This window comes from Hypanus sabinus, chromosome 17 (genome assembly GCF_030144855.1).
Source record: "Hypanus sabinus isolate sHypSab1 chromosome 17, sHypSab1.hap1, whole genome shotgun sequence".
NCBI lineage: Eukaryota > Metazoa > Chordata > Chondrichthyes > Myliobatiformes > Dasyatidae > Hypanus > Hypanus sabinus.
Window position 1 is genome coordinate 24,203,105 of NC_082722.1, and position 12,841 is coordinate 24,215,945.

General features: G+C 44.8%; 1 protein-coding gene across 2 annotated transcripts in view; it reads left to right on the top strand.

The window, feature by feature from the left end:
* nlrc5 (NLR family, CARD domain containing 5) overlaps nt 1-12,841 on the top strand; it is a 244,692-nt gene that overhangs the window by 6,199 nt on the left and 225,652 nt on the right. Inside the window, exon 1 of one of the 2 annotated variants that reach the window (XM_059992682.1) lies at nt 7,597-7,701. The exons of the other annotated variant lie outside the window; for it this stretch is intronic. Within the exon in view, the coding sequence (XP_059848665.1) occupies nt 7,649-7,701 (53 nt within the window). The 5' untranslated portion in view covers nt 7,597-7,648. Of the gene's footprint in view, nt 1-7,596; nt 7,702-12,841 lie in introns of those variants that run through there. 2 annotated transcript variants of the gene reach the window in all.

Sequence of the window (12,841 nt, forward strand, 5' to 3'; positions counted from 1 at the left end):
GGAAAGGATCCTGGCCCAGCTCGGCCTCGTGTGACCACTCCCACCAACCTCCTGTGACGCAGCCTCGCCTCTACTTCCTGAACAGCTTCCTCTGCCCTCCACTTCCTGCCAGTCCTCACTTGGATCCCTGCTCGAGCCACCTTCGGATCACTTGAGTCCCTGTACTGTACCACTTCTCTGGCTCTTGTAACTTTGAATTCCTGCTCCAGGGATTTGAAGGGCAGTTGCAGTTTGTTGTGGTGTCCATAGAGGGCGATGCTGCTCAGGCTCCTTGGCAGCCCCAGCCATCTTCTGAGGGGCTTGCTGACCCTCCTCTCTGAGGGTTCGACCGTCGAGATCGGAACTGCACAGACGAGGAGGGGCCGCAGGATTCTGGGAAGAATGCCATGCTGATACACCCAGGCTTTGAACTTCCCAGGTAGGCCAGACTTGTCCACAGATTTCAGCCAGCCATCCAACTCGGTTCAGGTCGCCTGAATGGATGCCGTGTCCCTTAGAGAGCTGTCAAAAACCTTACCTAAGTTTTTGACTGGCTTCTCTGTGATGCTGGGATGACTGAACCTGCAATGCTAAACCGGAACTTGTTTTCCACTTTGCCTTTCCTCAGCACCATTGATCTTAATTTGGCTGGTTTGAAACGCATCCGGACCCACTCCACCAGCTTTTCGAGCCCCTGTAGAATCCACCGGCAGCCGGTGACTGATTCTGTGGTGACTGTGAGGTCATCCATGAGTGCCCTGATAGGTGGCTGCCATTGAGCGGAATTCATTCTGGGCCCTCTGCACTGTTTCTGCAGACTTAGTGAGCATGTTCGTGGCTAGGGAGAACAGTGTCACTGAGATAGTGCACCCTGTGATGATGCCAATCTCCACCTTGTGCGGGCTTGATTTAATTGCTCCTGAAGATACCCTCATCCTGAAGTTGCTGTAATAATCCGCGATATGGTCTCTTATTTTTCTCAGCCTTCGCGGAAAGTAGAGACGCTGCTGGGCTTTCTTGGCTATGGAGCTGGTGTTGACGGAGCAGGTGAGATTCTCCACCAGGTGAACACCAAGAAATTTGGTGCTCTTAACGATCTCTACGGAGGAGCTGTCGATCTTCAGCAGACAGTGGTCGCTCTGTTCTCTCCTGAAGTCAAGAACCACATCTTTTGTTTTGTTCACATTCAGAGACAGGTTGTTGGCTCTGCACCAGTCCGTTAGCCGCTGCACCTCCTCTCTGTAAGCTGACTCGTCGTACTTGCTGATGAGACCCACCACGGTCGTGTCATCAGCGAACTTGATGATGTGGTTCGAGCTGTGTGTTGCAGCACAGTTGTGGGTCAGCAGAGTAAACAGCAGTGTACTGAGCACACAGCCCTGGGGAGCCCCCGTGCTCAGTGTGATGGTGTTGGAGATGCTGCTCCCAATCCAGACTGACTGAGATCTCCCAGTCAGGAAGTCTAGGATCCAGTTGCAGAGGGAGGTGTTCAGACCATCCTCAGCATGGTTGACCAAAAAAAAGTCCCTTTTAAAACTTCCATCTTTTATTTTAAAACTATGATCTTCCCCTTTCCTGAGGAAAACGACCATGTATATTCACCCTGTCTTTGTCCCTGATGACTTATCCACCCTCCCTTCACCTGTGGCAACTATTTCTACAAGGTCTTCTGCAATTTCTTCCCTACTTCCCACAAGGTCTGAGGATGTACTTGAGAGAGGCCCTCGGGGCTTTTCCACCTGAATGCACCTGAAGGCCAGCACTCCTTGCTCCCTTGTGAGTGTCATCGGAGCTGGGGAAAGAATAAATCTGAGGTTGCAGGAAAATGTTAAAGGAAGGGGGAAGCTCCACGATTGGGTGGAGATCAGGAAAGTTAGAAGGGAGGAGTAATTATGTGAGCTGAAAGAAGGTGGTTAGGAGGTGGTCTGGATAGGAAACGATAGAAAAATGAAATTTCAGAAGAGAGAGAAAAAAAGAAATGGAATACTGGAAAATGCTATGCATTTCCAGTCACATAACCAGTGAATCAAGACTAGAATGGGTGATATCTGAAGTTGCCACTGTTGAGTCCTGCGGGCCACAAGATAAGGCGTTGAGTGTCTTCCGTGCAGACAGAAAAATGTTCTGCAGTGCAGTTGCTCAATCTGTATTTAGTATCCACCTCAGACCTTTGTGTTCATTCACCTATACAGGTCCAGTGAATTTCAGTGTAAATATTGAGGAACATTGTGACTGATTTTCTGACCAGCTCAGAAATTGTAATTCTTCTACAATGAATTACAATTACAAATAAATCAGCCAATCTTGTAGTGGCTACTCTTTGTGCTCTGTTTTTTTTTTCCTTTCCTCTTTTAGTATTTCAGGTTTTATTTGTCTCTTCCCACTTAACGTCCTCCAAACACACTTTCATCAGCCATGCCGACACTTAATTTCTTCTTGGTTGCGCAATATCAGATTTGCCCTTCATTCTTGCCATCACACCCCACCTCAGCTTTCTCAATTTCCCTCTTAACAGATGTTGCATCATCTGCACTGTACTTCCCTGTTTTTGTTTAAATACATATTACAATAGTGCAGCTGGACACATTTCTTGAAGTCAAAACAGAATTGCTAGAAGAGCTGGGCCAGTCAAGCAGCATTAGTATAAAAGGAAACCAGGTACTATTAATGGTCAGTGACTCTTCCTCAGAATTGAGATAGAGTGAAAGGTTTACAGCTTTTAAAGCACAGCTGGGATACCTTGGTTTTGATTGAAGTTATTACAAAGTGTTTGTTTTAGTGTATTTATAGTTCAGATTGCTTGCTCCGTTGAGCAAGAGTCCTCCTGGAACTTCCACAAAGATGATTTTAGATTAACTTGGCAACGTTCAATACTGAATAAGATATTTCTTGTAGTTGAGGAACCAATTTCATAATACCATCGCTGGTATTATGTGTGGTGAACTACATAGACCTGTCTGGACACCCCCCCACCCCCTGCTGACTGCTCCTGTGGCTCCTCCCACAGACCCCGGTATAAAGGCGATTGGAGGCACTGCTCCTCCCTCAGTCTCCAGGATGTTGTGTGCTGGTCTCTTGCTGCTGACAGTGCTTTCTTCCAGCCAATAAAAGCCTACCTTAATATTGATGGTGCATCAGTATGAAAGTGATCTTGGAGCAGATTCAGGGATTAAGGCTATTGTGTGACTTGGGTCCCCCATCTTATGCTGCATTACGCAATTTAAAATTTTAATTGTTTTGATGATTATATAAGGTAGTTATTATATTATATTGAAGGATGTTATTATGTTATAATGATAAAAAGCAGGAAGAATGTGAACATGAGGAAATCTGCAGATGCTGGAAATTCAAGCAACACACACAAAATGCTGATGGAACACAGCAGGCCAGGCAGCATCTACAGGGAGAAGCACTGTCGACGTTTCGGGCCAAGACCCTTCGTCAGGACTAACTGAAAGGAAAGATAGTAAGAGATTTGAAAGTAGGAGGGTGAGGGGGAAATGCAAAATGATAGGAGAGGACCGGAGGGGGTGGGATGAAGCTGCGAGCCGGAAGAATGTGATCCCCATTCCATGTGTCTCAGTGGCTGGTCAGATCAAAATTTATGCGGTACCCTGTACTATACCTGGTAAAAAATAAGATAAACATTTTGTAGAAGCCTCCATTATATAAAATATAATTCAGCTCTGATTGCTCCCAGAGAAATGATTACAAATGGGAATATTCTTAAGCTGGAAAAGAAGAGATACTGCTATTGGAATTCTGCTGAAGTATTTATATTCAAAATAACAATGTTCTCCCTTTGTTAGAGCAAGCATAATTGTTAAAATAATAGAAGTTTTGGAGTGGAGACTATTACATTAATCCTGCAATTCCATGGAAGGCAATTTGCTCAGAGCAGAGGAATTCCCGATAAATGGCAATCCGTTTTTTATATAGTCATTTAGAGATATACATGGGTCAAGACAATTTCCAAGTCACCCACAGGGAGAGAGTAAAATTCTATTTTAATATTTCACATGGATAAGCTTTAACTTAATGCCCAACCTCATATAATTAAGATGGGAAAAACAGAGATACTGAGAGATAGATCTATAAGTGGGTAAATAGAGAGATATAGAGATAGCTAGAGAAAGTGAGAGAGAGAGAGAGAGAGAGAGAGAGAGAGAGAGAGAGAGAGAGAGAGAGAGAGAGAGGAGGGTAGGGAGAGAGAGTGACAATAAGACATAGGAGCAGAATTAGGCCATTTGGCCCATCGGGTGTGCTCTCCCTTTCCATCATGGCTAATTTATCATCCCTCTTAACCCCACTCTCCTGATTTCTTCTCATAACCTATTACACCCTTACTAATCAATAACTTATTAACCTCCACTTTAAACATACCCAATGACTTGGACCGCACAGCCGTTTGTGGCAATTCCAGAGATTCGCCACACTCTGATGAAAGAAATTGCTTCTTATCTCTGTTATAAATGGATGTCCTTGTCCTCTGATCATAGACTCCTCCCCTGCTATAGGAAACATCCTCTCCATGTCCAGTCGATCTAGGCCTTTTAGTATTTGATAGGTATCAATGACGTCCTCCCTGCCCACCCCCCCCCCATGTTTTTCTAAACTCCAGTGAGTATGGGTGCAGAGCCATTAAATGCCCCTTCCATTCCTGAGATCATTTTCATTAACCTCTTCTGGACTCTGGAGAGAGAGAAGGAGAGGGAGAGGGAGAGGTGGAGGGAGGGAAGGGGGAGGAAGGGGGAGAGAGAGAGAGAGAGAGAGAGAGAGAGAGAGAGGGGGAATTATTTAAATATAAAAATTTGCTTTGCAGTATTATCACCCAAGGGAATAGAAACTTACAGAGAGTGTTCTATAGTTTGAGGATCATGAAAACTACATATCCAGTTAACTACAGCTTCATTCAGATAAAAACAGGTATAATTGAAATGTATTATGATTTTTTAAAATATTCTCACTGAAAATACATTACTAAATAAACAATAAGCAAGAAAATGGACAAAATAAATTTTAGTGCCTTTCATAGATTTCCGGTTATCCAAGAGGCATTTCAATTACAGTAATCTGTTTTACTCTAACCTAACAATTGAGGGATAATTATTGACCAAATGCTTGAGTTATCAGTGGAGATTAGATAAACTGGTTCTGCTTTCTTTGGAGTGAAGGAGGCTGAGAGGTGTCACGATGTGTGCTGGCAATGCCGGAACCCAGCTGCAGAGGAGAGACAGACTCCACAGTAGAGATATCACCCAGAGTTTATTCATAAGCATTGCAACAGAACATCGGCCAAGCAGCAACATAAGACGTAGCATTCTCAAAACTAGGACCCTGCAATAGGTGCTAATCAGGAGTCCGCTTAAATAATACAAGTAACACCAAATCCCTGAGTCTATCAAAAGAAACTTAACAAGTTTTAGCAGAAAGTGCCTGGAGACCACATTACTTGTGTTGCTTGAGAAAAACATGAGGAACTCTAAATAGGTAATGACTCTCATTAAGCAACGTTAACCATTCCAGGTGCTCAGAGCCCAATGCTCTCCAGCTCCCCACACAGGCCTAAAGAGGTGACGTGATATGAATGGCACAGATAGGGTAGATAGCTAGAGTTTTTCTCTGAGGCGATGTCCATACTACACAGGTAAATCCGTAACCGAAGCTTTTTCTCTTCGTTTTTACCCTTTGTCCACACTAGAACGGCATTTTCATCCCTCAAAACTGGGGCTTTTCAGAAACACTCTCCAAAGTGTTTGAAAACGCTGGATTGGCCGGATCAGTGTGGATGGGGCAACCGGAGAAATCTGAAAACGCTGTCAGATGGCCGCATGTTATTTCATTGTTTTCTTGAACGCAACCTAACAATTTCAGAATAGACAGCAACAAAACTAATGCCAGAAGAGTTAGAAATGTACTCACTAAATACTTTGCCCCATAACTTACTGAATAATAAGTATACTCACTTTGCCCTGTTTTCTGTCCTTGCTTGTATGAAGGTGGTTTACCTATTTATGCAAGTACTCCTCTGACAATAGATGTGTAACAGCCTAATGTAACATTGTATGAAAATACAAGATAACACTGATGCAAACATGTTTTATACACTTAACAAGGTGCTTTATTAATGCAACAGAGTTAGTCAGTTTTTCAATGTTCGTCGTCAGCCGGGTCGTATTGTCCGTGAACTCCCTGTCGGTTGCCTCCATACGCTCCAGTATTGGTTTTTTTTTTACTTTTAAGTCCTCCTGCGTGAGAGCCAACAGCTGTCCGTTGTTTAAGTTTTTCTAGTCTGTCACTGCACAAACTTGCACTTTTACGGTTAGATTCGACACCAAACATGTCGCTTGTTTTCGGTAGATGTGCCTTGCGCATGCGCAGGAGGAGGAGGTGTGTCCGTTTCAATGTGGACAGAGATATTTTAAAAAACGCTTAGTGTGGACGCCAATCGCTTTTACGCGAAACCGGCGTTTTCAAGATTGTCCGGTGCAGTGTGGACGTAGCCTAATGCTACGAACTTCTGAAACTAGAGGCTGTTTGTTTGTGGTGTGGTTAGCGGGAATCACTGAAAGTGTAGCTGGTATTTGGAATGAGCTGCTGGAGGAGGTGGTGAAAGTAGAAACAGTAAGAGCTCCAAAGAGGCATCTTGTCAGATAGTCGAATGGTCGGGACTTAAAATGATATGGAATTGATGTTAGATACAATGATTGGCAGTGGGTAGCAGAGCCTGTTTCTGTATTATGACTGACACTCTGCCCATCTTCCCAATGGGCGAAGGTTTTATTTCAAACCCACATCAAAAGGCAGATGGCCCAATCCCAAGAGCTTTCATATGAATACAAATGCACTGATGAAGTTACTCGATCAGCATCCAGAGGCCACTACTGACCCAGGGACAAAAATCTCACCGGAATAATGTAGCCCGCATCATCAGCACCCGAACTAGCTATCAGTGCACACCGACTGAGTTTGCCCTGTGAAAATTATATACTGTATAACAAGACATGGAACTCCACCGCTCGCTGTTTCCCTCCAAGCCGCACACCGACTGAGTTTGCCCAATGGTACCTCCAGAACCAGCGGCTCGCCCTGTGAAAATTATATACTGTATAACAAGACATGGAACTCCACCGCTCGCTGTTTCCCTCCAAGCCGCACACCGACTGAGTTTGCCCAATGGTACCTCCAGAACCAGCGGCTCGCCCTGTGAAAATTATATACTGTATAACAAGACATGGAACTCCACCGCTCGCTGTTTCCCTCCAAGCCGCACACTAGACTGACTGGTAAATACAAACGCCTTTCCCTCATTATCACTGAGTCTAAATGCCGGAGTTCCGGCTCCACCGGCTCCGATGACAGTGGGTCAGGGAAGGGGGTCCCCCACCGTACTTAGGGACTGGCAACAAACGGGGACGCTCACATCGTTGTGGCAGCTCCGGGAATTTAAATTGCAGTAATGACTAAATAAATGGAGGAGCCCCTTGTAGCTGCTCTGTTCTGGCAGGAATCAGATTTTCGAATGGAGGTTACGTTGAGCAGGCAATTTTGTTTTTCCCTCGCCTCCGGAGAAGGACCACGTGATTTTCTGTAACTCAGATGCGAGTTCTCTGAAATCTGGGCAGCGGCGGGCGCTTAGTTTCGTTTTCAGTTGTGGCGAGAACCGCTCATGAAGCTCCGCGATTCCTTGCAGGGTCTGGGTGCCGGGTCGCCGGTTACCGGGTAGGTGTACGGGGGTAGGGCTGGCTTCGGCGGGGCTCAGAAGGAATTCGCCGGCTGGCCGCTGATAAATGGTCAGGTTGGTTGTGCCGTTGCAGTGAGCGGAAGCGGGTGGTGGGAGAGGAGGCGGTGAGGGTGTGATTTATGGTAGCACCTGCGAGTGAAGTCAGAGCCGGCTCTTGGGGTTTGGTATAGGGTTAGTGGAAGGAGTTTGTAAACAAGAGCGCGTGGAGACGCAGGGGGCGGGCGCGGAGCGGAGGGGAGGACGGCCTTTTGGCCCAATAAAGATTAACGGGCAGATTTGAGGATCGCTGAATGAGTAGTGAGTGAAATAATCTCCTCCTCGGGCACGTGTGTTATTGTATGTAGCAGCTAGGGGCTCGTATTATTACTGAGAGAGAGCGAGAGAGTGGGGAAAAAGTGATGGATACGGCACAGTACATCTTGGGTAAATCCGTCCCAGGCATTGAGCACATCTAGATGAAACGCTGTGGTAGCACCCATCATCAGCGATCCCTGCCACCCAGGTCATGCGCTCTTCTCGCTGATAGAAAGTCCAAGGGGTCCGGACCCGCACCACCAGGTTCAAGAACGTAACCCCTCGACCATCAGGCTGTTGAACAAAGGGGATAATTTCACTCGACTTCACTTGCCCCATCATTGAAATGTTCCTACAACCCATGATCTCACTCTGAAGGACCCTTTAACTCATGTTCTCGAAGTGTATAGATTGTAATTGATTTGTATTTGCGTATCCGCAGTCACCCTGGTTCATCCAGTTGTACTTGGGATTCTGTAGATTTGCTGCGTATGCCCACAGGATAAAGAATCTTGGGGTTCTATATGGTGACATATATGTACTTTGACAATAAAGTTCACACAGAAAGGAAAGTGGTTTTTTCAGCATGCCAGAGAGTTTAACTCGCTGTTTTGCTCCCCCCACACGCACTAGCGAGTGCATATGTGTTTCATCAAAGTATACAGTCTGAGGTCTCCGTCGGTCAGAACTGATCATGGATACTGTGTCGTAGCAGTCTAGATACGCAAGCCTGGACAATACCATATGGGGAACAAGCTGGTGCAAGTTCTTCATCGCCACGCATCTGATAGGAACAACAGAGACAGATACAGTTTGCCAGTCAGTGTTGAACTCAGTGTAGGTCTGGCTTAGGGACTCCAGCTCCGGATTTTTCTCTTGGTATTTACTCTCGAAGCTTCCCCATGAGTGGGTATAGTCGCAAGGCAGTGGAGGTTTGAGATCAAAGTTTTCCTTCTCCTAACTGAGCTGCCAGCCACGGCTGAGGGGCCCCATCTGCCCGAAGCGACTGGTTTGAAGGTGCCAGTAACCCGCCTTTGCCCCTTCTCCTGTCAGTAGAAATGGCTAAGCCACACATGAAGGTCAGGAGCTGGGCTTGGTTGTCAGCGGCTGTCTGAGGCACACGCCACTGGGAACATTTAATAGGTAGTGGGAGGTTGTCCCCATTACCTTTCTCAGCTATCACCACCTTAAGGAACCCATATATTGTAAAAACATTGGGACATGTCTTTCTCTACATTCATCCTTCCATCAATTCTCATAAAAAGCCCGTGTTTCTCCTGTTTTTCCCCTAAACATTGCACCATGCCTGGTCCCACAGAGGCAGCAGCTACCCAGATTTAACCCCTTCGGCACCGACCCTTGGCAGTACTTACAATGAGCTTCAGCTTGTTCATCAGTATGCACTGGTGCACCTCTGGATTGCCCCAGCTAGCTATCATTTACCGACAGCTCCATAACATGGGAGAGCAATAAATCAATAAATAAAACTCAGTGTTTTTTTTTAATGGTTGTCTAGTGGCAGCTGTTAGAGTCATACTGCACAGAAACAGACCACACAGCCCATCTAGTCTGTGCTGAAGGTTAGTCTCTATAGTTCGATGACCCACACTTGGACGGCTCGATACTACGTTCAGTACTAAAGACAGGAGGGACTGGGTAACCTTGTCTGACTCGAGATTGGAGGAAGTGTTCTATTTCCCATCCCTTAATATGGACTTTGTGACTGATGCAGATGTAGGGCAGTTAAGTCAAACTTCTGATTCCTACCCCGAAGCCCAGTTTGGAAGGTGTGCCCATGATGTTCATGTGAAATATTCTGTGAAAGACCCTGTAATCCAAGATGCAGTCGTCAGAGACCTGTAGAAATGGGCCAGGAAGATCAACTTCTTGGGTCCGTGTGTGTTGAAACAAATAGTTGACTCATTTCCTCCCAGATGCTTTCCTTTGTGCATTGCGCATTTCTTTTTTTTAAATGTAAAGATTTTGGAGAAAGTAAAATAGGATAGGGCAGGGTTCTTATGAGAATGGAAGCTGGATGCTTGAAGCTGACTCAGTGGCCAAAGGGCTCGATGCTGTGCTGTATCTTTTTATCTTTATGGTTTTAATTCTACAGTCATAAATCTATGATTTTAATTCATCATGTTAACTTGTAATAATTTACATGTGGGACACACCGGTTCCCCTGAGCACCAACTCCTTTTAAAGTCTCACCATTTTAAAATGAAGGGTGACTTGATAGAGCTGCAGATGAAACGAGGTAAAGAAAGAGTGGATGACCAGAGACTTTTCTCCCTGGGCAGAAATGGCTAATACAAGGGGACATAATTTTCAGGTGATTTGAGGGAAGAATAGAAGGGATCTCAGAGGTAACTGCTTCACACATAGTCGTGGGTATGTGGAATGCACTGCCAGGGGTGGTAACAGAAGCAGATAGATTAGGGACATTTAAGAAACTCATATATGCACATGAATGATAAAAAATAGAGGGCTATGTGGGGAAAAAGTTAGATTGATTTTAGCATAAGTTAAAAGGTCAGCAGAACATAGTGGGCTGAAGGGCCTCTACTGCGCTGTAATGTTCTATGTTATTTTGACTTCTCCCCATCTGCTACACCCTTATGCATTCACTTAGTCTGTCTATCTTCCCTGAACTTTCTCTGCATCATCCTCACGGCCCACTCTGTCCGCAAGCTTTGGAGCATCAACCGGCTTGGATTTATTAAACATGATCCCTTAATTCAGATCTCTGTTGTAAATTGTAAGCAACACCACTCTAGTCAAAAATTCCCAATCCCAAAATAAGTTGCTTATTTGTTCTGTATTTGCCATCCAATGATCATTTCTCAATTCTGTATAATCCCACACTTAAGAATTTGGTTTAATGTGACAACATCTCAAAAACTTTCTGCAAGTCTAACTAGATCATGTCTACCAGGTCACCCATATTTATTCTACTAGTTGCAGTCTATTCAGGTACGAGTAGATTATGGTTGAAGTGTTACATTTGCATAGTCCTATGTTTATTCTCTAATATCCCATTATCATTTTAGTAATAAATTTCATCTCTCCTTACAGTTGATGTCAGGATAACTGGTCCCCTGTTTCCTTACACCTTTTCTTAAAGTGTGGACTTAAATTTGCAAAATTCAAGTATACAGAAGTTTTGAAAACACTGGCCAATGGTCCATTATCTCTATTGTCACTTCCTTCAAGAACTTGGGATACAGATCTTAGGGATTTATCAGCTTTAGACCCATTAATTTCTCCAAAACTAGTTTTATAACTACATAGATGTCTTCCTTGGCACTCGGAATGCATACCCATCCAAAAGTTAATTGAAAGTTACTCTCTGTCTCCCCTGTTTTTTGGCTGTACAGCTCCCCCACGCCTGCATGGCAGGTGTTGGGCAAGCTGGAATGAACAATGCAGCCTCCCACCACCAAGGAGGGAGAGGTTGGTAACAGGATGAATGCATCATTGCTGGGGACAGGCAAGTTTTTCTGGAAGCTCTCATCTTCCTCTCTTTCTTTGGTTGCTTCAGCTCCCCCAGCCCAGATAACCATACGACCATAAGATATAGGAACAGAAGTAGGCCATTTGGCCCATCAAGTCTGCTCCGCCATTCAATCATGGGCTGATCCAATTCATTCCAGTCATCCCCACTCCCCTGCTTTCACTCCATACCCTTTGATGCCCTGGCTAATCAAGAGCCTATCTATCTCTGCCTTAAATACACCCAATGACATGGCCTCAACAGCCATTATGGCAACAAAGTCCACAGACTTACCAGCCTCTGACTAAAGTAATTTCTCTGCATCTCTGTCTAAAAGGACATTCTTCAATCCTGAAGTCATGCACTCGTGTCCTAGAAACCCCTACCATGGGAAATAACTTTGCCATATCTCATCTGTTCAGGCCTTTTAACATTTGGAATGTTTCTATGAGATTCCCCCTTCATTTTCCTGAACTCCAGGGAATACAGCCCAAGAGCTGCCAGATGTCCCTCATACAGTAACCCTTTCATTCCTGGAATCATTCTTGTGAATCTTCTCTGAACCCTCTTCACTGTGAGTATATCCTTTCTAAAATAAAGATCCCAAAACAGCACACAATACTCCCAAGTGTGGTCTCACAAGTGCCTTATAGAGCCTCAGATCACATTCCGGCTCTTAGATTCTATTCCTCTAGAAATGAACGCCAACATTGCATTCACCTTCTTCACAACTGACTCAACCTGGAGGTTAACCTTTAGGGTATCTTGCACAAGTCCCTTTGCATCTCTGCATTTTGAAATCTCTCCCCATCTAAATAATAGTCTGTGCAGTTATTTCTTCCACCAAAGTGCATGAACATACATTTTCCAACATGGTATTTCATTTGCCTCTTCTTTGCCCATTCCCCTAATCTATCTAAGTCTCCCTGCAGGCTCTCTGTTTCCTCAACACTACCCACTCCTCCACCTATCTTTGTATCATCAGCAAATTTGGCCACAAATCCATTAATACTGTAGTCCAAATCATTGACATCGTAAAAAGCAGTGGTCCCAACACTGACCACTGTGGAACTCCACTGGTAACCGGCAGTCAGCCAGAATAGGATCCATTTATTCCCACTCTCTGCTATCTGCCAACCAGCCAATGCTCCAGCCATGCTAGTAACTTTCCTGTAATTCCATGGGCGCTTATCTTGCTAAGCAGCCTCACGTGCAGCACTTTGTCAAAGGCCTTCTGAAAATCCAAGTACACCGCATTTACTACATCTCCTTTATCTACTCTGCTTGTAATTTCCTCGAAAATGCAATGTTATTTAGATTAAAAGAGATCA